Here is a 26,915-nt window from a genome sequence, read left to right on the forward strand (position 1 = left end):
ATTTTGTGAGTAGTAAATATAGCAACACACTGTTCCTAGTCAGCATGACCAGCACCTGTAGCAGGATGCAGCCCTCATATATTCTGAGAACATCATGGACAATTTGTGCATTGTTGTACTATTCTCCCAAAAATTCCCTGGATAATCAAAGTCACTTGGGATGACCAGGTTCTGTTGGCTCAGGAGTTGCTTGAAGAGACAAAGTAAGGTTTTGTCAGCCTTGTCATCCTGGCTGGAAGGCCAGTAACATACACCTAACATAATATTGTCTTAAGGCATTTCATAGACCTTTTGTGGTCCCACAGCTTACCTTCTTACACTCAGATTTCTCTTTTTTTTTTTTTTTTTTTTTTTTTTTTTTTTTTTTTTTTTTTTTTTTTTTTTTTTTTTTTTTTTTTTTTTTTTTTTTTTTTTTTTTTTTTTTTTTTTTTTTTTTTTTTTTTTTTTTTTTTTTTTTTTTTTTTTTTTTTTTTTTTTTTTTTTTTTTTTTTTTTTTTTTTTTTTTTTTTTTTATGAAGTGCAACTCCATCTCCTCTTCCTATCTTTGCAAAAGAGTTTGTAGACATCCATTATGTTCTTCCAATCACGTGAGTCTTCCCACCAAGCTTCTGTGATTCCTATCACATCATAAGTCAGACTGGGCATAGAGTTGCAGTTCTTCCTCTTTGTTGCCCAGACTTCATGCACTGATATACATGTACTTGAGGTGATTGGACTCAGGGTTCTTGCCTTTGTAAAGTTGGGAAATTTTCCCCACTATTCTACACACCTACTGCGCATCCTTGTTGTTGCTTATGAGTGTGTAGGTGTTACTGTTACAGTTTTGAATCCTACCCTCAAGTTATTTAGTTAAAAGCACAGTTCATTTAAGTCAGCCTAATCTGCTAGCAAGGTTGTGTGTGATCAGTCATTTGTTCATTTCAGGATTTCTGCGTCCCTCTTAACAGACAATTTTGGTCAACATTAGACCAGCAATGAGCCTAATTAACACAAGTCATACAGGCATAGGCTGATCTAATGGGCTACTTGAGTTCACAGTTAACTAATCAATTCTACATATAATTTACCACTGGTACTTGCTACTGTCTTGTTTCAATAGAGGCAGGACAGACAACAACTTTCATAAGTGTGCTGGACTATTAAATTAGTAGCTACTAAGTGGGTACTGTAGACTTTCAAGTGTTACTGGCTAAAAAGAAGAAAAAAAAACCATCAGTGGTACAGTCTACAGAGAAAAAGAGTGTGACAAACATGTTTCATCTCAACAAAAAATCAGATCCAAACATGTTTCATCTCAACAGAAGAAAATTTTCTTCTGGACAAATAATTAATGACTGGAAAAACATCTGCAGGGCTGTGGTAGAGTACCCATTGCTGGAGGTTTTCAAGATGGAATGCAACGCGGTACTAGCTAATCTTATAATCTTTTCCAGGAAAGGTTGAACCAGATGATCTATTGAGGTCCCTTCAACCTGGGCTGTTTCATAATTCTAAGATATTCTGGATCTCTTAAGACAAAGATTAGTAACTCTAGAGATAAGAAAAATGAAGAATGCAATCAGTTCAACATGGAGTATTAAACATGAAGATGAAAGATGTTATTGTTGTTTTGGATTTTGGTGTGGGTTTGGTTTTTTCCCCCCCTCAAATGGAAAACAAATAACAGGACAGAAACTCCTACCATTAGAGAAAAAGTGAAAGGCATTTGGACATAATTCATTATTAACACAATGGTTAATAGGCACATAGATTCTTTAGGGATTTGCTTTGGCAGGGTATTTAAGCATATGTTGCATCTGAAAAATACCTCAATGAACCTCTGGATCTTTAAGTTAAGCAGGTATTTTAGTCACTTTCTGAGCCTGAGTTAAATAAATTACAGGAGAAACTGTTTGACAACTTACTAAGTAGACATCCAAAACTGAAGCATTATCATTTTCCATTTCCAGTGTGCTCTGTTCTGAAGTCAAATAGATGGCACTGTCTTCCAAAGTGAATGTTGAACTTGAAGGTAACCCTTTACTGCAAAGAGAAGGGAGACTAAATCAACCAAAAATCAAAGTTACAGAGAGCTCAGTCATAGCTGAAAATTTAAAGTTAAATTTCTCTCTTAAACATAAAAATCTTCAAATACTTGAAAAAAAAAGGAATGTAAATGAACAAATATAAATGTTTTGGCAATGGCTAGATAACTGGAAGCTCATGTTTGACTAGTATAGACAAACCACAGTTTTTATTTTTGCATTAACTGATATTTTATCAGAAAGTAATGCTGTTCCTGAACTCCTACATTTATTTAAATAATGAAACTGTCACAGTTAATGTGACATAATTTCATTAATTCCAAATTATGTTACTTCCACATTACACATGGCATACATTTTGGCAGCCTTTCTTAATTCAAAATAGGGAAGAAAGATTTGGCAATTAGGCACAGTAACAGTGGACTTTTTCATGCAGACACAGGACACTTGCAGCCAAAAGGTCAGGAGGAAAAGTGGGAGAAGAATAAGAGTGTAATGGTACAGCTTTGCAAGGAAGTGGTGTTTACAGAGCAGGTGCACTGTATTACTTCATTCACAGATTGATTTTTTTGTTCTCTGCTATTCAGAAATAATGTTAAACTGCAAATGCGTCCGTATAGAAATCCTGTTTTTTAAACACAGTTGGTCCACAAAGCTGAAACTCTGAAAGGTGTTTTAATGGAGCCAGGTGCCTATTATCTCCTGTCCTTACTAGCTGCCAGAAACTAGGCTCCAGGCTTGGAAAACTCAACTGTCAGTTGTGCAGAGACATATTTTAAAAGTTCTTACCTCTTTATGGACAAGGTGAAAAGCAAAAAATTCTGCATTGTAACTGGATGTGAAAACATGGTTACAACCATCAGTCCAGATATGAGTAATTTCCCCCTCTCTTTGTGTTACTTTAAGCGTGTTTCAGATGGGGCATGACTTCAGAAAGGGCAGAGCTAGTATGCGAAGTAGAAAACAGACTCAACTGCTCAACATAATAATGGATTATCCAACACCCTCATGTCATACTGACATTAAGAGTCCAGCATTACATTCACCACATTACAATGATCCTTTTATTATACAGTGTATTAGGCATTTTTTTCTAAAGCAAGACTATTTCTTTTGTACTGAGGATGACCCAGACCCCACTGACTTAGTAACACTATTCGTAACTTGAATTCTGTAGAGCAATGCTTTCAGTCACATCACTTTTATCCCAATGTTTTTTTAACTGAAGGAGGAAGAGCAGAAAGGAAGGGAAAAAAGGGCTATTGACCAAAGCTAGACTATGTTTTACCATGTCCCACAAAATAAACTCTGGTGTGAAACACTTAGACAACATTGTTTCCTTCTAATGCCTGCCTATATCATTAAGAAAATATCATCCTGTAAAAATAAGTGACATATATATTAGTCATTTGTCTAAAAATGGTTTTTGATGCTTCTTCAGAACTGCAGGTAGAAGCATTATGCTCTTTAGGCCAGGATTCTTTGATCTGCTTTTCTCCTAGTTTCTTGCTCATTCCTTGGCACAGTATTGTTGCTCCAACAAAGCATAATGTGTAAGCAAATTAAAATAAATTGTTCATTTCATTAGTACCCCTGAACAATTTTAGACATTATGCATTAGTATGAAGATGTTGTTAACTACCACAGCTGTAATTGTATTACAGGAAGAAAAAAAATGATCGTGCAAATGACCTTAAAGCACAAAGAGTTTTTCAGATACAACAAAATATAGGTTCTATCAGCACATCAATGAGATTTACAAATGACAGGGTTTGTTTTTTTTTCCAATAACTGAGTTAAAACTGACAAATAACATGGAACTTTCTGCATAAAAGAGTAAAAACAAAAAAAATCTTGTAATTACTCTCTTAACAGCAATAAACATACTGTCAGCAGTTGGTAACTGAAAGGTCAAATTTCTGCAAATTTCTGATGTAAGCATCATCACAGCTGTGCTTACTGCCACTTTTAACGGAGACTTCTGGTAAGGCCAGGACAAATTGGTGGGAGTGGGAGGCACAGGAGAGAGCAAGCAAAACCCCCATATACACAGTGTATCAGAGAGAAAACTTCAGTGGAACAAAGTTTTAGTACAGTTTTAACAGTGCACTGAGTTCTCATCCTTAATTCTTAGGTTTAAAAAGAAAGAAAAGCCAAGCAAAAAGAAAAAGCATTTTTACAGGTACTTACTTCAATTCAGTAATGACCAGCCACAATGAGCGTGCTCAACTGTGCCTGGCTAAAGCATTCTGTTTTATCTTGGATCTTAATTTAAAAAGCCAAGGGAAAAAAAAAATAAGGAAAAGTAATAAAGGTAATTCCATCCCTAGAGAACTGGGAAAGCTTTGTTTTTCTTTGAGCCAAAATGACATGTTGCTTCAATCAATGTCAAATTTTCTTTCCCACAAGGATTCCCCCAGTGTCTCAGTGCATCATAGTATGTATATACTATATTACATAGTATTATAGTATAGTACATACTACGTATGATAGTTCATAGTATTTAAGCATTCATTTTTCCTCCACCTAAATTCTTATTATTATGAAGCTTGCATTAATTTAATCCACTTTGAATCAGATTCAGAGAAATTTATCCAAGCTTCAGAAGCTAATGGTGGCGGGTGGACAAGCAGAACATTTAAACTTAACACACAAAAGTTTGTTTACATAGAAAACCAGACTGGCAAAAGGGTCAACTCATATTCCTTACAACAGGAAAACTAATACCTACAAATCCCTTTCACTGATAAAACCGCAGAAGATTCTACTTTTATTATCTAAAATAAAAGTTCTCCTTTTATGATCAGGTGACCCAAGTGGTGGATGAGGGGAAGGCTGTGGATGTTGTCTATCTGGACTTCAGCAAAGCCTTTGACACCATCTCCCATAATATACTCCTGGAAAAGCTGGCAGCCCATGGCTTGGACAGGGGTACTCTGTGCTGGGTCAGGAACTGGCTGGAGGGCCAGGCCCAGAGAGTGCTGGTGAACGGGGCTGCATCCAGCTGGCGGCCGGTCACCAGTGGTGTTCCTCAGGGATCAGTGCTGGGCCCAGTTCTGTTTAACATCTTTATCGATGATTTAGATGAGGGGATTGAGTCCATCATCAGCAAATTTGCAGACGACACCAAGTTAGGAGGGAATGTCGATCAGCTGGAAGGTAGGAGGGCTCTGCAGAGGGACCTGGATAGGCTGGAGAGTTGGGCTGATTCCAATGGGATGAGGTTCAACAAGGCCAAGTGCCGGGTCCTGCACTTTGGCCACAACAACCCCCTGCAGCGCTACAAGCTGGGCACAGAGTGGCTGGAGAGCAGCCAGGCAGAAAGGGACCTGGGGGTGCCGATTGACAGGAGGCTGAACATGAGCCAGCAGTGTGCCCAGGTGGCCAAGAAGGCCAATGGTATCCTGGCCTGGATCAAGAACAGTGTGGCCAGCAGGAGCAGGGAAGTGATCCTTCCCCTGTACTCTGCGTTGGTGAGGCCACACCTGGAGTGCTGTGTCCAGTTCTGGCCCCTCAGTTCAGGAAGGATATTGAGGTGCTGGAGCAGGTCCAGAGAAGAGTAACCAGGCTGGTGAAGGGACTTGAGCACAAGTCCTGTGAGGAGAGGCTGAGGGAGCTGGGGTTGTTTAGTCTGGAGAAGAGGAGTCTCAGGGGTGACCTCATCACTCTCTACAACTCCCTGAGAGGAGGTTGTAGCCAGGTGGGGGTCGGTCTCTTCTCCCAGGCAATCAGCAGCAGGACAAGAGGGCACGGGCTTAAGCTCTGTCAGGGGAAGTTTAGGTTGGATAATAGGAAAAATTCTTTCCAGAGAGAGTGATCAGGTATTGGAATGGTCTGCCCAGAGAGGTGGTGGATTCACCATCCCTGAAGGTTTTTAAGATGAGGCTGGATGTGGCACTGAGTGCCATGATCTAGTAATCGCAGTGGGGTTGGATCAAGGGTTGGGCTTGATCTCAGAGGTCTCTTCCAACCCAGTTAATTCTTTGATTCTATGATTCTTTGAAAAGCTCGTTTGATAAAATGTCAAGTCATGGGACATTTCATCTCAAAGTTTGGACGTTTCAGGAAGTTTAACTGTATAAGAGGAAAAAAAACCTCACAACCTCTCAAAGCCTTCTAAAATTTCAAGTGGTCTCCACTGAAAAATAGCAACACAAAGGTAAGACAAGCAAAAAAATTAAAAATATACAGGAAAATAAGCAGGAAGAAGAAGAAAGATGTGCTACATACACATCTTACAGAAAGGAGATATGTAATGCATAAAGAGAAACAAGAATTAGATTTCATATAGACTATTCTCTTAGGCTCAAATGTATCAGAAGAATTCAGCGGTCCTCCTTATATAGCCCACAGTATCTTGTCATTGCTCTAAATACAGAGAGATTAAATACCCCTTTATGCATCATGTGATTTTGTTTGGATATGGGACTGGAAGACATGACACCTGCTGAAAAATACATTACAAAGAGACTTTCTGTATTCTTGAAATATTTAAAACATCAGTTTTAAAACATTTAAAGTTTAAAACATTTTTAAACATTTTGAAACAAGTTTGGGACATTTCCAGGAGCACCAATAAAGCCATTAATCTCCTTCAGCTCTCCACAATTCTGAAAGCAGTGTCAAGTGAGACAAGAATTATACTGCTTAGATCATTCAGATTTGTAATCTTTAATTTAATTCATCAGTACTTATTAGGAAAACTTTTACTGGAAAGGGGAAAAAAATCTGTTATCACTTCCGCTATAAAAATAATCTGTAATATAATAGTAAGTGTTATATTTCCTAAGACAAAACAAATAAACCCTTTCAAACAAGTGGTTTGGGACTAAAAATTAAATTTTCTAGTGGCAAATAGACCTTTTAGGTACTAAAGTGTCTCTGCACCAAACATAAACCTCCTTGAGGAGTGGAAAATCTCTGAAAATTTTAATAGAAGCAATAAACAGTCAATTCTGTTCTCTTACTAAATGAATACTTGACATTGCTTATGATAGAACCACTTGACTGAGAAGCAGCTTCATGGAATGGAAACCAGATGTCTTCTGACAAACATGAAAGTGTACATTTGCTGAGTAACACATCACGTTTCTCCTTTTTTTTTCCTTTTGCCTTCCCTTTTTTAGATCAAGTTCTTTTTGTGCTGAAAAATACAGCTGTTTTCCCTTCCTCACTACTCCTTCATTCATACTTTTACTATCTTCTTCTTCACGCTTCTTGGACAGTACCTCAAGCTTCCTCTAACTTCTCAAGGACTGAGGAATAATTTGGTGAAAAATAATCAGCTTGCAGCCTGAAAAAACACTGTATGTTTATGACTGCTGCTCTGTTTCTCTTTTTCACTGTAATCACAAGTCCCCAAATGCTGCTCAGCATTATCTACCAATTAGTTATGCTAGTCCTAATCTGTACCAAGACAGGTCTACAAAAACACTCTTCACAAGATACAGCCTCAGGAATTGGCCCTGGCTCAGTAAGTCACCTCTGACTGCTCATCCTCACTGGCGGCAGCAGTTCCTCACTTTCTACCATGAGAGCTGAGCACCCTCAAGGAGAGATGGTGCTGATCTCCTTTCTTATGTTAAGGGCCATTTCCCTCCCCTCGGGGAAGGATTACATTGATGGATGATAGAAATAGAGGATAATTCTGAAAAAAAAACCAAATATAAAACATGGTGTGTACTTAAGGTATCCAAAAGTATTACTGCTCTCTTTTTAATAAGGCAAATTACAGCATCTGTCTTCTGACTGGTATGGGCACACACTGCTCATTAGCATTAACAGGAGTCAAGGAGCTGTACAAATATCACGTTATTACTATGAACACAGGATTATCTCCCCTTATTACCCTAAACCAGAAACTTCTGACAAGTCACAGGCAAATTCGTTTACTCTCTACTTTGTGCTAGGTCACTTTGAAGGATGAGGAAAAAGCCAGATGAAGATGCCAAACTGTAATTCTATTATATAATAAAGCAGAATGTCATAGTCAATTACATATTCAAATATTGAAAGGAGGCTCACATTTGTAAACAAATTTTTAATTAAGGCTTTGTTTCAAAGACTGCTTCAAGCTTTCTGTTTATCAGAAAAAAAATGGCAAAAATGACTAGTCCTGCATCACACAATTTTCCAACGTTCAAAAACAGAACTCCAGCAAGAAACACCTCAGATACCTACAATTCAGTGCATCATCACAACATGGATTTTTTGGTGTTTTTGTTTCCCTGCTAGCTTTTCTCATGGAAGGACTGAAATTCCTCCAGTGAATCATAAAAACATAAATAAAAAACTTCAAATGGATACATTATTTAGTGCCCAGAAGGAAGGACCTTCCTGCACTGACACAGGAAAAAAGTGGTGGGTACAAAACTGCAAGTGCCCAGACTCATGTTGTGGAAATCAGTTCAATACTGAGCATGCCTAGTAGCTTTCTTAACTCCTAAAAGAAAGCCACTAGCTATGACAGGGAAGCTAATCCTCCTGAACTGCAAACTGATATTGTGACATGCACCACTACTTGATGAGGAGAAAGAACTGCCACCAAGCCCTAGCTGAAGAGAACACACCTAGACCAGCAAAGCTGTTAGTTGGTAAATGCCCATGGCAGATCTGCTGGCTATAGGGTAAGATGTTTTGACAGAACATATGGATAGAGCCCCACATCTGTGAGTGGTAGTGCAAGGTCTGCTGTGTTAGAGAACACATCCTCTTGTACGGGTGAATTAAAAGTATGTGTACCTGGACTGCAGGCACTACAGTTACAATCTTGTAAGGTAAGTTACAATGTAAGTTACAGTTACAGTCTTTGTAAGGTAAGGATGCATATCATAATCACATAGCTGGCAACATGTACTACATTAGAGGCTCTTCCATTGACTGAATCACAACTGGAAAGTAAGCAAGTCCAAACATACAATCAAAGTGTAGATCTGCTAAAAACTTTATTTATTTTAGAATTATTTTGGAGTATCTCTACAGGAAAATATCATGGACTTACTTGTAGCTTTTCTCTACAGTTAATTTATGGAGAGCAAAGAATATTTGAAATGTTTTATTTGCAGTAAATCTGAACTCTTTATTCAGACAACTCTGCAGTTCTCTTTTCCTGACTGATGTTAATACAAACCAGCTCTGTAGTTTTGTTTTATACTTAAAACAAATAAAATCCCCCAGTACTCTATAACTTTGTTTCTATCAAAGAAAAAACTTGGTAAAAGATCATGAAATGTTGAAGTCCTACAGCTAACTTTTGACAGAAGTTGAACTGAACAAGATCTGTTTCTTCTAAGGCTTAATCTTTAGTAGTTTTATGTCCTAAAGCTTGTGTAGAGGCATTTTGGTTCTGTAATTAAAATTTCATCTTTGTTACACCCCTAAACAACACCTCATTCCAAATTTCTATAGTAAACCATCGGCCCTATGGAAAATGCCACATCAGTGAGATTTATTTCAACTTAATGAAAGTGGAAGCTGTAATTATCACTTTAATCAAGTAATGGAGCAAGTAATTTTACTTTTTATGAAAATGCAGTTGGTAAATATTTAATAGGAGGTAAAATCCTACTGCCTCAAGATTTTTTAATCTCTTAATATCACTTTTGATCTTTTCGGATAAAATGTAGTTTAAAGTAAACAACTACATCTTGGCAAATGAGTAATTTTATCAAATTTATCCACTGAGTAGTTCAGGATTCCAAATTATTCCACACAAAATTCAAGATACTTGAGTTCACAGTGGCAAACCTTCTTGATAAAAACAGGCAAAGCCGTGGCTGTTCTGCAGTACAACACACAGTAATGAGATCCACAAGCAGGCAAGATGACAAAACACAGCACACCTCAGGTGCACAAGGGAGCATACAGGCACATGCAGAGACAATCTCCCAGCAGGACTTACTGGCTTAAGCATTGGTATTGGACAGTCATGGCAGAAGCAGATTCAAACACAACTCAAATCACATTCAAGCTAGCTCACAAGCATCTGCACAACTTTTTTTGAGACTTTCCCGATTTTACCCTTCCTGGATTAAAATCAGACAGGCTGTAATCACACCCATGGATAAAGTTTCATAGAAATTCAGTTCAGAAAATGGTTCTTATGGAAGAATTTAAAGCAGACCATTCAGCACTGTACATTCAGAAGGAATAACTTGAAAGAAGTTTTCTTTCATCACATTTTCTGAAGCTGTTTTAAGCTACAGCCAACTCACAAGAAGTACTTCCTACATTGATCTTAATGTAGTTTGGTTTATGGTTCAATTTAAGGCCTAAGCAAGTTTTTAATATCTTGTTTAGTTTTTGAACATGACATAAAATTCATACATCATTTTTTGCTGTATTCACTCTTTCTATTTTGTTACCCTTCCAAATACAATATGTGTAATAACAAACAAATACATAATAAATCCTATGTGCTTGTGGCCCCCCTCCTTCACTGGAGAGGTTCAAGGTTCAAGGTCTCTGGGCTACAGAGGCACTTGTCTCCTGTTTCTTTTCTTTTGAAGACTCTCCCTTCCATTGAACACATTGTCAGATATTTAGCAAAATAGTGGTGTATTCTCTGCCACATATAGAGCCTTTACCTGCTAGAATAGAGCGTAGGTCGATCACGTTGACAATGCTCATCTACATCCAAGGAAGAAGAAGAAACTGTGGTTGCCAAGGAAGCTGCTTCAAACAGAGATGGAGTGCTTGGCACTAGATCTGGACGGTGGTGTGAACCTAGTACTGCATACACAGCAATAATGAACAACGTTAACAAATTTCATTTCAATTTGAATCCAAGAATCTTGATGCAAGCTTATGTTTCACCAGTTTCTTGAAGATTCCTAATGTTTGAATTGATGAGACAGTAATATTCATGCACCCACACCCACAGTCTTTTGTGTTACAGGGTGAATTTAAGCTGCTAACCAGTACATTCAGCAAAATACAGAGCAACTCAAAGGTCAAATATCAAACAGAGGTATAAGTATCTAATGAATTTTTCCAAGGTTCTGGGACTGTTTCCATGCTACCAGGGCTCATTTATCAGATTGGTATCACATTGTTTAGGCTGTTGATTTGAAAAGCAGTACCTTCTTCATCAAGGCTAGCATAGCTTTGTCCTTCAGCAAGAATGCCACGCTTTTCATCCTTCCACTCCTGGCTAACTGCACACACTGCTTCTTGTGATGCTGCCTTTAGGGCTGTGATGGAATTGCACCGTTTCTTTGAAGGTGAAGACTTTAAAGCTGCATTACCAAATGAACAGAGGTATTGAGTTATGTTATCTTATATCCCTGCACATTTTTAACAGCATATAGAAAAGTAAGCCATCTATAAAAGCTAGTTTCTGAATATAGATGAGAACGTGTCCAGATAAAAACCCACTTAGCAAACAATATACTAAAACCACAGCAAAAGGCATTGTTACTTCTCACTTTTGTGTTTTTCTGGGATTTTTTTACATCTCATTATGGGACAATAAAAGTCAAGTCACTGACATCACTAAGTTAAATAACTTCTATGAAGTATCAGCCCATGTAGTCACAGATAGAATGATACAGAAAAAAAGGAAGACAGGAAAACTGAAAACACATTTTAGAGTATTCTGAAGTTGCACCATTTCCTTGAGCTGTGAACTACTGCTATATAATGAAACTGCAGAATTTTCTCTTCAGACACTTGTCAAATATCTTCCTTGGGCTCATTAAACATTTCCAAAACACTGATGGCCTGTACACTCAGGTATTACCATCTCCTTTAAGCCCTGTAATAGGGACTGCCTACTTAGCATTTTGAATTAAACTATAGGAACTGACCACTTGTAGTTCTTCTCCAGAAGTATGCTGCCAGCTTTTTTTTTTTTTTTTTTAATGTTTTTCAGCTCTTGGCTGCTGACCTTCATGGATTTGCTGCAAGGTTACTTCAGATACACTGTAACGCTTTATACTGTCCTTTACTACGAAGTTAAAATTAAAAGCACCGAGGCCTCTTGGCTAACGACTGAAGGAAAAATCAGATGCATAGTTTGAGGACACTGTTGAAAAACAGCATAGTAGATAGCTGCTGAGCTAGTCTGCCCAAGGCTGAATCTGCTTATTAAGTTTTTCTTGTTATTTAAGCAGTGTTGTTCTGTGCACTAGAGGAAAAAACACAGATTCAGAATAGGGCTTAAGTGTTTAAACTGAAATGTCAGACTCAAATTTTAGAAATAATGTTCCTGAAGGCAGGAACATTCCCAATTCTTTATTTTGTAAAAGAATGATCATGCATTTGAACCACTAATTTGTGGAAGGGTAGATTAATAGCCCTGTATGCAGAGCAGATCAATAAGAGTGGGATATTAAGACAGGTTAATAGCCTGAAAAATGAGACAGATAAATTAAGAGAGAAAATTAGGCATGATATCCTTTAATTGTACATCGTAGCTTTCAAATACAGAACAGACTGTGTCTTGTGCTGAAAAAAATCTAGCGATCAGAATTAGACAGAACTAGAAAAAAAAGACTCAAATGTTGAGGAAACATATACGGCATTTATTTTGTCAAACAGAAGTATCAAGTAGTAAGGAGTAGATACTTCTTACTCTTTATCAATGCAGAGGAATTCCTTTGAGTATTGTCTCAGACAACACAGCTCCTACCAGTTCTCTGGCAAAATTATTCTCTTATTTAAAGAGGACCGAGTCTCAGGAGGCTCATTCCTCATTTCAGCTGAATTTTGTTTCATATTTTTTATATCACATCAGATTCTTTTATTTTCATATTTTCATATTAATAAGTCTTTTCTGAAGGATTTAACATTTATACCTTTAATCCTTTATTTATGATAGTCATTCTTGTAGTCATTCTTTTTCCCTTAAATCTCATTTAGTTCTAGCATTCATTTGTGTTTTGTTCTCCCTCTATCCACATAGACTTTTTTCTCACACCAGATAACTAATGAAGAACTTAAGAGACCAGTATAATACTAGTCAAACTATTTGAAAAACACCTTCTATCAGTTTAATGCAATACCATATGCTCAATATTCCTCCTGTAGTATTTGAGCCAAGTGTCCATTCCATATTTTGACATTCAACTCTAAAGCAAATACAGTTCCATGAGCAGGATTATGGATCTGCTAACCAGGATTCATTTTAAAATACAAGTTCCTCTATAAACTAGGTAGCTCTAGCCCATCAGTTTATATTTATTTGTCAAGTACTCTGCTTCATAAAAAACCTTAAAAGGCAGAAAACACTCTTTGCTAGAGGGTAAGTAGGAGCAGCCCTTATTAGAAAGAAAGACAAAAGAAGGTGAAATTTCAGCACCACCTCTACAGGTTTAAAAAATGATCTGGTAGTTAAGCAGTAAGTTAGTATGTATGTATTGTATTTAAAACACATGATCTGTATGTCTTACTGTAAGGTAAACCTCAGTGCTCACATACTTAGAACAGCTTTTCCCCAAAGAACAGCCTGGATCACATCAAATCTCATTCTTGTCTTGCCAGTATATTTATTACGTCTTCCCTAAAGCCTTCCCTACTGAAAACATCCGGAGTTCATCTCCACAGTTGTCATAGAATGGCTTATGTTGGAAGGGTTCTTAAAGATCATCTAGTTCCAACCCCATTGACACAGGCAGGGACACCTTAAACTAGACCACATTGCTCAGAGCCCCATCCAGCTTGACCATGAACAATTCCAGGGATAGACCATCCCCAGTTTCTCTGGGCAACCTATTCCAGTGCCTCACCACCCTCACTGTAAAGAACTTCTTCCAAATATCTAATCTAAATCTACCCTCCTTCAGCTTAATGCCATCCTCTCTTGTCCTTCCATTACATGGTCTTGTAAAAAGTTCCTCTTCAGCCTTCTTGTAAGTCTCCTTTAGGTACTGGAATGCTGCTACAAGGTCTCCCTGAGCTTTCTCTTCTCTGGATTTAACAATGCCTAGCTTGATTTTACAGGAGAGGTGCTCCATTCTTCTAATCATCTTGGTTGCCTCCTCTGGACTCACCCAAACAGGTCCATGTCCTTCCTGTCCTGGGGACCCAGAGCTGGATGCAGCACCCCAGGCGGGTCTCACCAGAGCAGAGCAGAGGGGCAGAAACACCTTCCTCAACCTGCTGGCCACACTGTTTTTGGTGTAGCCCAGGATACAAGTGGCTTTCTGGGTTGCAAGTGCACATTGCCGGGTCATGTCCAGCCTCTCATCTACCAGCACCTTCAAGTCCTTCTCAGCAGGGCTGCTTTCAATCTGTTCATCCCCCAGGCTGTATTGATAAAGGGGAATGCCACCAGACTGTATTGATAAAGAAGGCTGCCCTGATCCAGAGCAGCACCTTGCAGCTGGCTTTGTTGAACCTCATGAGGTTTCCATGGGTACACTTCCCAAGCTATTCAGGGCTTCTTTTGTCCCTCATCGCCATCCTTCTCTGCACTTGAAATGCTTCAGACTGAATTTCCTTTCAGTAGCATGATCAACTCATAGAGAAATTATCCATAAATTCATTAATATTTATAAGACTCCCAAAAAGAATTATTTTCCTAAAAAAGGGTTATAACATATCATGCATATAGGGAATCACGGCTTAGGGTAAATTCAAATTCTCTCTTTTTTTTTTTAAAGATTCCTTCCCTTCACTTAAAATATCTTAATTTTTTTTTAGTACAGCTACTCTCAGCTCTCTTCTTTCATCTATCTGTTCTATTCTTTTTCTTACTTAGTATTTCACAAAATATTTATCATGTACACTTCTGCCTTCTTGCTGCACCATAGTTTTCCCTCTTCTCTCTTGTGCTTTTAGATATAAATATATATGCTGTTGTATTCTGCCATGCTTCTAACATTGTTTTTCATGGACAGGGTGAGAGTTTCACAAATTCAACTGATCTTTAGAAAAATGTTATTATCTTTAGGTAACATGCAGAGTAACAAAGGCCAGTACAGCCTGAAAAATACTGACTTCCAGTGGTAAAAATCTAAGTGAAAAGAAAACCTGATCTGAACTTTTGATGGAAGAAGACTGTATCAAGGTGAGCCTCTAAACTTTGATTTTTTTTTTTTCCAGTAAGAATACACTTATCACACCCAGAGGTACTACAATTCAAGATAGATATCAAAGTTGGGCTAAATGCAGCAAGTTCGAAAATAAATCTGTTCTGAGTGCTTGCAAATTCTGTTGGTTTGCTTTGTGGTTGTACCCAGATTATGGTAAAATATCCCTCCTGCTCGCTCCATGGGGATAAGACAACAATAATTTGTTTGTTTCAGTTTGGAATCAAGAAATAATATGTGATACCTATTTCTCCAATATTTTTCCCAAACTCTAACTTCATATGCCTACATGGTAGGCAGTGTTTGGACTCTTGAAAAGTTACAGTGCACTGGTTTTGGCTGGGACAGAGTGAATTTCCTTCATAGTGGCTCTGTGGTGCTGTGCCTTGGATTTGTGACAAAAACAGTATTAGTAGCACATGAAGGTTTTAATTATTGCTGAGCAGTGCTAGTACCTCACATTGCCTTGCCAGCGAAGAAATGGATGTGCACAAGAAGTTGTGAGGGGACACAGCAGCGACAGCTGACATCAGCTGACCACAGGAATATCTCAGACCATATGCATCAGGGTGAGCAATTTAAGATGGGATAAACAGGAGCAAGGGGTAAACATTCATGATTAAGGCATTTGTCTTCCCAACTCACTGTTACATGTGATGAAGCCTGGCTTTCCCAGAGATGGCTGAACACCTGCCTGACCATGAGAGCGGATGAATTCCTGAATTTAATTTGTTTTCACACACAGCTTTTGCTTTCCCTATTACACTAGCTTTATCTCAGTATTCTTGCTTTTTAACATTCTAGTTGTCTCCCTCTCCCACTAGGATGAGTGATTGCCTATTTGGGGCTCAGCTGCCCATTGGGTTTAAAACACAACATACAAGAACTCACCTACAAAGGATTAGTTTTCTCTCCATTTCTAATGCCTAAAGAGGATCTACAGTTTCAGGATCTACTTTAAGTTATAGAAATCAATTAATTTTGTTTGAGAGAAATGACAATCAATAGCTAAATTACTGCTGCAAGACTTAAGCTTTTGGACAACCCTTGGTAGAAATGTCCCTCTGTAACAATGGTGGGTTTCTCTTTGCTTTTTTTTTTTCCTTCTTCTCCCCTGTGTACTGGTTTTGAATGGCAAGGTTTTGTAGGTGAGGCAGGGGGCTGCAGGGTTGCCTTCTATGAGAAGCTGCCAGAAGGTTTCCCCATATCTGATACAGCAAATGCCAACTGGCTCCAAGAGGGACTTGCCAGTGGCCAAAGCTGAGCCCATCAGTGAGAGTAGTAGCATCTCTGGGATAGTGTCTTTAAGATGCAAAGGATGTGTGTGTACAGCTGGAGGAGAGAAGTGAGAATATGTGAGAGCAACAACTCTGCAGACACCTAGGTCAGTGCAGAAGGAGGGGAAGGAAGTGTTCCAGGCAGTGGAGCAGAGATTCCCCTGCAGCCCATGGTGAGTCAGTTGTGCCCCTGCAGCCCATGGAGGTCCATTGTGGAGCAAGGATCCACCTGCAGTCCATACTGGAGCAGGTGGATGCCTGAAGAACACTATGACCCCATGGAGAGAAGCCCATGCTGAAGAAGGCTCCTGGCAGGACCTGTGGTCCTGAGGAGAAAGGAGCCCGTACTGGAGAAGGTTTGCTGGCAGGACTTGTGAACTCATGTGGGACCCACGCTGGGGCAGTGGGTGAAGAACTTCAGTCAGTGAAGGACTAACACTGACAAAGCTTGTGCCACTTAGGGAGAAAAGGAAGAGAATTCTGGAGTCAAATTCAACCTGGGAAGAAGTGAGGAGGGGTTTTAAGATTGGGAGTTTTAAGGAGTTTTTAAGATTGGGTTTTATTTCTTATTACTCTACTCAGAGTTGATTAGTAATAAATTAATTTCCCTGAGTTGAGTTAGTTTTGCCTGTGACAGTAATTGGTGAGTGATTTCCCCCTGTCCCTATTTGGACCCACAAGCCTTTTGTTACATTTCCCCCCCCTGTCCATTTGAGGAGTGGGAGTGATAGAGTGGCTTGGTGGTCACCTGGCATCCAGCCTACACCACCCTGTAAGTAGATAACAGTAATATATATCTTATCCTTGGGAATTAATTAAAAGATGAAGGAAGGAGAAATGGAGGGGAAAACTAGAAATGGTTGATAGTGATAAAGACAAGAGATTGTATTAATATTCAACTTTGGATAATTTTTCCTTCATAAAACACAGAGAAAATGCACATCAAAGGGAAGAATACTTAATTTTTCAAACATGCTGGCAGAGGCATGTAAAAAATCTTTACTTTTGCAAGTTAAATAAATTAAAATCAATGTAGGTATTCCTACAAATACCAGACACAGGATTGGACATATCATTAGATCATAAAACTTATTTATCTTTATATCATTGCTAATATATATGAATCTCTTATACCTTCAGATGCCCCAGATGTGACCAAAAATACATAACAAATAATTCTCTGTAATTTTACTATTAGAGTGTAATCCAAATTGACAGAAATTTAGTTTCTTCATTGGAGCTATGAAAATGCTACATGATGTTGAAGGAAGGCTTGTTTCATTGTCAAGGCAGGAGCGTTATATAGTAATAATAATAAAAAATATTTAAAGGAGTAAAATCACTACTTTCTTACCTTGAACTTTCTTGAAAACTCTTGTGCTCATGAACTTTAAAAATCTGTCAGCATAAAAACCTGGTCGGTGAACTGAAACAGTATCCTATGAGATTGAAAAAGGTCTCAGTCACATTTTCCATAAGTAAATCACAAGCAAAGTGTCAAGAAAGCTGGACACCTCAGGTGAACTGCATTATACATTTCAGGTATACTCAAAACTAGTGAATCATAGCAATTTTTCCCTTTTAAAGGTTGATTCTTCAAGAACTTTTTTTTAGGCATTTAGTTTATCAAATCATAAGTTATGAATTATACAACTATATCCTAGAAAATCTTCCAAGTATTTGAAATGTGTTTTTTCACACGATGTGTATTTTTCAGTTACAGATCCATCAATGTCCTGCTAAGTGGCTGGTCTTGTGTAAGTTATAAGGACAAGATGATAAGTTGTTTTTTGAAAGCTCAAAAAATAAAATCAGAACATGTACTGGAAAGATTTCAGCAACAGCCCAAACCACATGGGAATGTTAGAATTCAAATATACCAGAGTTAGCTTTTTCCTGCGTAATATAAGTCAAAGTTCCATTAGCTAAAATTTTAACAGTTTAAAAAAGTAATGAAATCTACTTACCCCATCATAAACAAGAGCTTTCCAAGAATGTTCCAGCTTCTTCATTAACCTAAGCATGTAAAAACAAAATCAGAACTGCTTTATAAAATTTTCATATTTATAAGTCATTTCAGAATAGCTTATTCAATGCAAACTTGAAATTCAACTTACCTATAAGACTGGAGAATATCAATAATACCCATAAATAGAAGCAGCTTTTCTCCTTTATGGTTTTTTGCAGGAATACCTCCCATTCTAAGAGAAATAGAAAAAAACCCCTAGTTAGATTATATACTATTATGTAAATTATGAATTAATTTGCTTTTCCAAAAGTTCTTTACAGAGAGATTAGTGACAGAAAAAGCAACAATATCAAGCTGAGTATCCTAACTACATGAGCCTCCTGTTGGTCCAGGGTATTTACTCAGCCATGACCTTAAAGAACAAGACGTTCATCCTAAGACCCTCTCTTTCTACTCCACCACCTAGAAAAAAGGGTCCATTGTTTTAGAACCAGAAATCCAATTTTCAGTTTGTCAGCTTCTGTTCACATTCATGAGCAAACTACAAAACCAGAAGTAAAAGTGACTGAGGATACAGCTCATGCAGTACCTCTGAATAATTTTTAACAGTTTGAAAACAAAAACCTGAAGCGGCTATCAAAGACATAGTTGAGAGTATTTTCCCCGTTCTGGCACTAAAGCAACAAGAGAGGCCTGGTTACCAACTACTCAACCTTCTCCTTTTTTTGGCAAATGGGGGATGGTGGTGGTAGGGAGTAGGGGAGAGGGAAACACATTTTTATTATTCTAGGCATAAAGGAAACCTTGTAAGAACCAGTGAAGTTTAAATTACTGTAAAATCCCATTACCATGAACTCCAGCTCAATCAACTGTTCAGATATTCAGAAGTGTTAAATGGTTAACAAAACCATATTCTGTCAGCTTTTCCTGAAAATTATGACTAGAAATTAAACACAGTGCTAGTAGTAGTTATTGCTGCTGGGTATCCATTCTCTTCCTCATCCTTATATAGCCTTACAATGAATCACAGCAGAAGACTGACCTAGGGCTTAGTTTCATCCACTTAAACGAGGTTTGTCCCACTAGCAGTTATGTCAATATGAGAGAGGAGACAGTGCAAGGTGCCAAGGAAGGACTCTATATTATCATATTATATATGATCTATATTAGCTCAGTGTTGGGGTTAATACAGCTTCTACAGGATCAGTGGAATGCAGTGATGTGGTGTCGTACCAGGAGTGGAGAGCTAGATACATTGGGGAGCTCGGAGAGAAGAACTTGAGAGGAAAAAAACCCACCACTTGAGACTGTGCATTGCAAGTTGATGTTGAGAGATGAAGCTATATGTAGATTTGTCCTCCATTTTGAGTTCCCTTCTGCATGGACTTTTCTGCCTTCTCGGGCAGCAACATTTACCCCATTGGCTGAGATAACAGGAGGTACCAACCAATCAGTGTGTTTGGCGGGTTTTTGCCTTTGGCCACTCCTTTGTTACCACCCAGTTCCTCCCTTCTATGTTTATTCATGTCCCTGCACCCAATGCGTGTGAGATGATTTGCATGCTCCTCCCCTGTCCCTGAAGCCACCCCGTAAACCATATAAGAACCCTCCATTTCTGTTAATAAAGTCAGTTCAGCCTTGTGCTGTCGTCTGTTTCACACCTGTATTGTCTCCTTGCCTCTCACTGCTGAGCTGTGTGAGTGAGCGAGAGTGTGTGAGCTGAGGCTAGCCGGTTGCTTCTTTGCTTAACCATCTCACTGAAGAGCAACAAACCCTGGAGCTGGACTGCTCCTTTCCTTGTCACACCGAACCACGACAGCTCAACTGATGTGGAGTGTGGGGTGGGTTTCCAGGTATGAACACTTTCTGGAATGACCTATATAATCAGCTTTGCCAACATCCCTCAAAACTGCCAACGCAACACTTCTACCACCATACAATGCACCATAGCACTGACCATCTTCTGTGTGAATGTGAGTGAGCTGTAAAAATTGAGTGAAATAAAGCTCTGTCTAATTTATATTCTAGAGCTCTGAACATCTGGAAACTCTCTATAAATGCTAAATGTCATAATTCTCCCATTTGTTTGCAGTGAGTTTAAGCACATGTTCCTATATCATTAGTTGTATTTACTTACACAGGAGAAAAGTAGATCCTTAATTTAAAATTAAGTTCTCATTATAATGAAGGACTGATTAGATATAATGCTCTCACTAGCACTTAATATATTATGAGGGAAATAGAATAGCTATTGTCTATATAATCAAATTTCTATAGCACTTTTTACTAGACAGAAAAAAAAGAGGAAAGCAGCAGTTCTTAATCTCAGGAGAGATTGCATGTGTCTGTGCTTCAGTGGCTGAAGATACCATTCTACGTATTGAGCCTACTACTTCAAGATGAAAATGAGCACTGTAGGAATATCCATGTCAATATGAACAAATAATTTTTTCTTATTTTTCACCACATTGCTTTGAATTAAAATTAGATGATAACAGAGACTCTTGTAATAGCTGTCTTATAACATCTCTTACAAAAGTATGCATTTGTGCATACATAAGTCACTCTGAACTAATCAAATTTGCTATCATGTATTTAGAGATTATCAATCTACTAATCAACATTTTAATTTCATGCTCTGTGGCAAATCTTGATGATGCAGCTTTTGGAAAATAACAAAAAAAACACAACAAAAAAAGCTCAATCTTTCAATTTCTGTAATGCGGTGTACCCATGAATGTTTTGCCTGTTAATAGTTTTAACAGTAACCTTAAAAGAAAGTTACGGCACTTACGTGCTTGTTGTCCCTCTGGTGACAGAATCTCCCGACTTCCCAGGGCCCTGTATAGACTCCATAGCTGTGGAATAGAGAACTTTTTGCCCTCCATGACGTTTTGTGTCTGCTGCACTTTGTGAACCCTCTCCCTCCTTTTCCTTCACATCACTGTTCAGTATGTGGATTCCCAGTAGCAGACTGTAATCCATGATCTTAAAACTTTCTAGAACCTACCAACAAAGAAGAAAAGGCTATACTGAAAAAACAGAAGAGTTACACAGCAACATTTTGCAGACTTAAGCAAAATCATACCTTCAAGGCACAAGCTTCCCTTGTTAGGAAAATGTGTGAAATTATAGTTAAACAAAAATCCTTTACCATCCCACACAAGTCATAGTGGTAGTTATAAGTGCAAAAGAAAGACGCCTAGCTGATATTATTTTGTAGGCAAGGAAAATTATTCTAGGCAGTTCCTTTTTGTTGATAGCAAATAATCATTTAATAGTTTCATCCTATACTTATGAACTAGAGATTTTTAAAGTCATCTCTAATGCATGTTCCAGACCTTACTGAGCATTTTGCCTGTATTACTCTCTATCTCTTCTCCACCTCCTGTTTAAAACAGAGTGTGTGTTCTTTGAGAACTTTCAAGTGTCAGAAAAGCATTTGGTACCACCTCTCATAAACAGTTGATGGGGTATGAGTACAAAAATCATGCACCTCTCCATTAGGCTAAATACGGCATACCTAAACTCAAAGACAAGTTTTACTTCAGAAGTATGACTAGCAGCCTTCTCTTTTAGCTCTACCGACCGTATTTTCCTCTATCAGTAGGCAAGTCCCCTTTCTTCTCTCACAACCTGTACCGTCATGAGTTTCAAGTCAGATACACTGTTATGAAGTCTGGGATGCTGCCATTGAAAGGCAAAATACCAGTCAAGTCAATACCCAGACATGAGCTAAAACAAGCTGTGATCACATCTAGTAATATAACCAAACTGTTTGCAGACAGCAACTGTGTTAAATGTCTTACAAAACAGCGGTGCTAAGGGGAGGGAGAAAAAGTAGTGAAAACTAGGAGGGATAATGCTGTGCCACTCACCTCTCTATGCAAAGCCAGACTACAGCACATAGTCAGACTTGGAGAAACTACTGCTATTTTTATTTTACAGTTATAAACTACTGCTGACATCTCTGTCTTCAACCTATTGCTTACTACCTTTTGAATTAGATCACATTAGCAACATTATGATTTTACTCCAATAATTAGATAACCTATGTCTAGGACCAGATGTAACTTCATTTAAGGCTGTGGTGTGAGGTGCTGCTTCTTCTTTCACAGGGACCTCTTATGTGATAAAATTAATCCTTCTGACTGCATCAGTTCACCATAGCCACTTAAACCTATGATACTAGTACAATACAACAGACTATTCTTTGACAATTTATGAATTAGTCATAGGATTACTAAAAAACATCATAAAACCAAGTAGCTATTTTGTTACTCTAATTCATGATGAGGCTGAAACATCTGCACATCCCATGGATTAACTGCATTACAGATTCTTACAAATAGCACAGAGCACATGAACTGTAGCCCTTGCCCCCCAAACACTCTTCTCATGACCCTACTCAGAGGCAGGACTGTCCTGTCCATGAAGTCTCTTTAGGATATTATAACATGATCTGTCCCTTTGTCTGTCTAGAAGTTTGATGTACAGTTCTGATTACTTCCCTTTAGAAGTCTGATAACCAAACCAACCACTCCTTATGCAAATGCACCTTTTTGACCACATCAAAGCATGTTAATTGTGGTAAAAAATAATGACCAGAATAACAAGGAAGAATCGGCAGTCAACAAAAACTCACTTTGGGTCAAAGTCTCAGCCTGTATTGAGATAGATATTTTACTTAATCAGTGGGATTTCCAGCTGAATATATCCAAAGGGTTCTCACATATGTATCTTCACGAATATTTAAGTTACCAAATTGTGAAAATTTTTAAATGCGTAAGTTAAGTTTTACACACACAGTTGTACAAAACAATCTGGTTTGCCAAGGACAATTTACAAAATGCAGCCTATTAAGATATTTCTGGGCATGCAGTACTCTATGAGAATATAAAAAAAGCACAAGCCTTTTCCCAATGCCAAGGTTTACTTGGAGATACCTTTGACAATTTTAGATAGAACTGTTTCTAAGATGTATTAAGTTTTGCTACAAAGGCACCAAAATGCTAACCTAATCTAATGAAAAAAAACACTCAGATAAATCACAGTATTACACAGCAAAAGTGTTCATAACAAAAGGAAAAAGACCTGTAAAACACCTGACGCCATCTGTGTGAAATCACTAGAAACTGACATTAACTGCCAGAAATACATTACTTGTATAGTTAAAGTGAGAGAAATTGAATCTGTGCTCTAAAATGTACCTTGCTAGCAAAATGACACTGTGAGGTTTCAGCAACATAGTCTTAGTCATGCTGTGTACTAAAAAGAAAGTGTTGCATTTGATAACGACAAATAACCCTTCAGTTCATTAACTTGACATTAAATTGTTCACCTCATTTGTATTTATATAGGTGTTATTTAACTAGCTACACAGATTCTGTCAACACAGTGTTGTCACTTGGTCACCAAGTGCTGCTGGCAAGGCTGACTTCAGCTGCTCTGAAAACTTCCAGATGGCAAGCGTCGCTCACAGATTTAAGCCTTATGCACTATTTTGCTTTCATACTACATAAAAAACCACAGTAAAATGGCATCACAAAGCATGCCATTTCGGAACATGAAAAAATAACTCCATGAATCAGATTTTCTTTTCTTAGAGCCAATCACATGTTAAAGCATTCTGTGAATCATCTTAGACACGGTTACACTCCACTATCTCAGCCAGTGACCAACAGAGCAAAACAAGTATTTCTGCTATGAAATGTCATTTTTATTTTACATGCAGCCACTCCAAGCCATACACTATGCAGAAATCTGCATTCATGTTGCTACCCATACAAAACAATATGCAAAAAAGTCAGCAGGTCATTTTCATAAAAGGGTCAAGAAAAAAATTCTGGAAAAAGTACATAGGAATTAACATAACAGAAGGAAGACTGATTTTACAACAAATCAATAATTATTTCAATATAAGGAGCTATATAAAATCAACACAAAGTAAGAGATTGTCTCACAAAGTAAGCATTTCTTAGAAACAAGTGCATAAATTCCAATGCTTAGCAATGGATCTGGTTTAGAAAAAATCTATTCCAAGAAAATTAATCACCACCTCCCTACCAAAGCATAGGTTGAATCACTTCCCATTTCAACAGAATTACAGCATCACAGAATTTGTTGAGTTGGAAGAGACCTACAAGAATCATCAAGTACAACTCCTGGCCCTGCACATGATCATCCCCCATGTGCCTGCGAATATCATCCAAATGCCTCTTGAACTCTTGCAGGCTTGATGCTGTGACCTCTTCCGTGGGGAGCCTTTCCAGTGTCCAACCACCCTCTCACTGAAGAACCTTTTTCCAGTATCCAACCTAAACCTTCCCTGACACAGCTTCAGGCTCTTCCCTTGGGTTCTGTCACTGGTCACCACACAGAAGTAGTCTGTAGACCACAATGTAGTCTCCCCTCAGTCTCCTCTTCTCCATGCTGAACAGACCAAGTGCCCTCAGCCACTCTTCACATGGCTTCCCCTCAAGGCCCTTCACCATCTTCATTGCCCTCCTTTGGACACTCTGTAACAGCTTAATATCTTTCTTCTATTGTGGTGCCCAAAAATGCACGCAATGTTCAAGGTGATGCCACAGAGCAGAGCAGAGCAGGTTAATCCCCTCATAGGGAGATTAGTACTAGTGCCTACTCATAGGTCATTAGTACTTCCGCTGATAGCTCAAAAAATACTCTTCTTATTGATAGAAAAATCTAACTAACTACCGTAAAACAAAATTCCCCAGTTTTACAGTGAGTTTTCTTGTCTGTTTGTGTAAAACATTTCCTAACACAGTTTTAAATGTGACAGGCGTCCCAGGATCCCTAAGGTCACCAAGTTAACTTAGAACCAGCTTTGAGTCTACAGGACAGCGATTAAATATGCTTCATTAAGAAAACAAGTTATTCCTAAGTAAGAAATGAAAATCACTAGTGTTCTTATATACTCTGGTGCACTTTCTCCCCATGTTTTTAAATAAGTGGGGAATAAATCTTAACTTCAGTTTTTAGAATATGATAACTTTGCCATTTTGCTGGCGAGTTTTATTCCACATTTCAGAATAAATAACTATATTCTGCTTAATTTGCATAATTAATTTTCTTCAAAGATATTTGTATACCCGAAAAAGTGTTGTGAAGACGAGAGAGAAGTACTAGGGACTGACAAAGAGAGGTTATCTGAGTGCAAAATACAGGTAAACATCCTACAAAGCAGACATTAACAGCAAAGAGCATGAGGAAGAATACTTGGAATAATTTTTTCCCATCTGCCCAGTTAATAGAGATAACTGCATTTACATGCCTTCCTGCTTATAGCCCTTTTCAATTATTTTTTCTCTTACATTCAGCAGCAGATGGAATGGGAAAAACACAATGAGGGTAGCATTAACAGAATATCCCAAATTCCTGCATATGACTAGCTGACATTCAAGAACATGCTGCATCTCTGCATGCTTCACAAGCTAACATCCTACAAATGCAGAATCCTGTGATCACCTGGAATATATGTCTCTTGTCTAAAGCTATATCAATATGCTTTCTGAGGTAACTAGATGAGAAAGAGTTTGCAGAATAATATCTCTGTATAACCATGACATATCTCTTTTAAAAGGGACTTTGTTTTTTCTTCAAATAAGCAATTATCAGTTCTTCTGTATGTTAAGGGATTACAGGGAAGATATAAAGAGTGCTTTCAAAATCAAAAGACGACCATATTCTGATGAGATGCGCTGGTATAGCTTTCCTGCAGTATTTTTGGACATATACTCCTAAAAAACTCCATCTCGATTTTTAACATGGAATGAGCCAAAGACAAACTCTGTGTGTTTGGACTGTGAATTCCTTGTACAGGAGAACAGATATCTTCCACATGCTTTCTACCCAGAACAGAGGTAATTTGTATAATTAAACTGCGTAAGAGCACCAGTAAAAACCAAACAAGTAAGAATGGATGTCTGATTCTGTATCAGCTATGAAATATGGAATGCTACCATCAATTCACTTCTAGCCTTTCTCATACAGAGTCATGCTAATGTTACTTGTATCTAATGCATCACTGAAATGCCATAGCTTATCCTTTGTCCCACGGAATTATTCCTCTGAACCAAAAATTTTTTTTCAAGGTTAGGTGTTTATAACAAAACACAAGAGTAGCTAAGTTTGATGTGGAGTTTTATTTTCTGCTCCTTTAAAAAAGAAATCCCCAAATGCACTTCAAACCATCTTCAATGTCTTTGGTGACTTTATTTTTATTTAGTACTTGCTTATGTGCCATAACTCTTAATTCTTGGTCTCTTTCATGAGCAGATTATTTTTTTGAAAATTGGAGAATCTGCTGTATTCTTTAATAAACCATAGTTTTACACAATGATCAGAGTAGCTAGCAGAATGATTACTATAAAAAAAAAAAACCCAACAAAGATACTGAAATTAGCTTTCAGCACTCTCAGTAATTACCATTACACAAAATATAGGACCATTTGCTTTCCAGATTAAAGCACTCTGAAGTTAACAGCACTTCAAATCAAAGACTTTTAGGAAAGCTATTCAGGCAATTGAAATTACTTATTTTTAGTACTGTTTGCATATAATGCGTCCCCTGTGTCCACACATGGCCCACCCA

General features: G+C 38.0%; 1 protein-coding gene across 1 annotated transcript in view; it reads right to left on the minus strand.

Moving 5' to 3' along the window:
* Positions 1 to 26,915, minus strand: part of PIP5K1B (phosphatidylinositol-4-phosphate 5-kinase type 1 beta) — a 51,816-nt gene that overhangs the window by 7,626 nt on the left and 17,275 nt on the right. The window contains exons 6-12 of the mRNA XM_027881837.1: positions 21,096 to 21,307; positions 18,450 to 18,533; positions 18,300 to 18,348; positions 17,687 to 17,771; positions 11,105 to 11,260; positions 10,610 to 10,754; positions 1,905 to 2,022 (exon numbers count right to left, since the gene is read on the minus strand). Coding sequence (XP_027737638.1) covers positions 1,905 to 2,022; positions 10,610 to 10,754; positions 11,105 to 11,260; positions 17,687 to 17,771; positions 18,300 to 18,348; positions 18,450 to 18,533; positions 21,096 to 21,307 — 849 coding nt within the window. The remainder of the gene's footprint in view (positions 1 to 1,904; positions 2,023 to 10,609; positions 10,755 to 11,104; positions 11,261 to 17,686; positions 17,772 to 18,299; positions 18,349 to 18,449; positions 18,534 to 21,095; positions 21,308 to 26,915) is intronic.

This window comes from Empidonax traillii, unplaced genomic scaffold (genome assembly GCF_003031625.1).
Source record: "Empidonax traillii isolate 1590-97213 ecotype Southwest subspecies unplaced genomic scaffold, ASM303162v1 scaffold97:size1219025, whole genome shotgun sequence".
Taxonomy (NCBI): domain Eukaryota; kingdom Metazoa; phylum Chordata; class Aves; order Passeriformes; family Tyrannidae; genus Empidonax; species Empidonax traillii.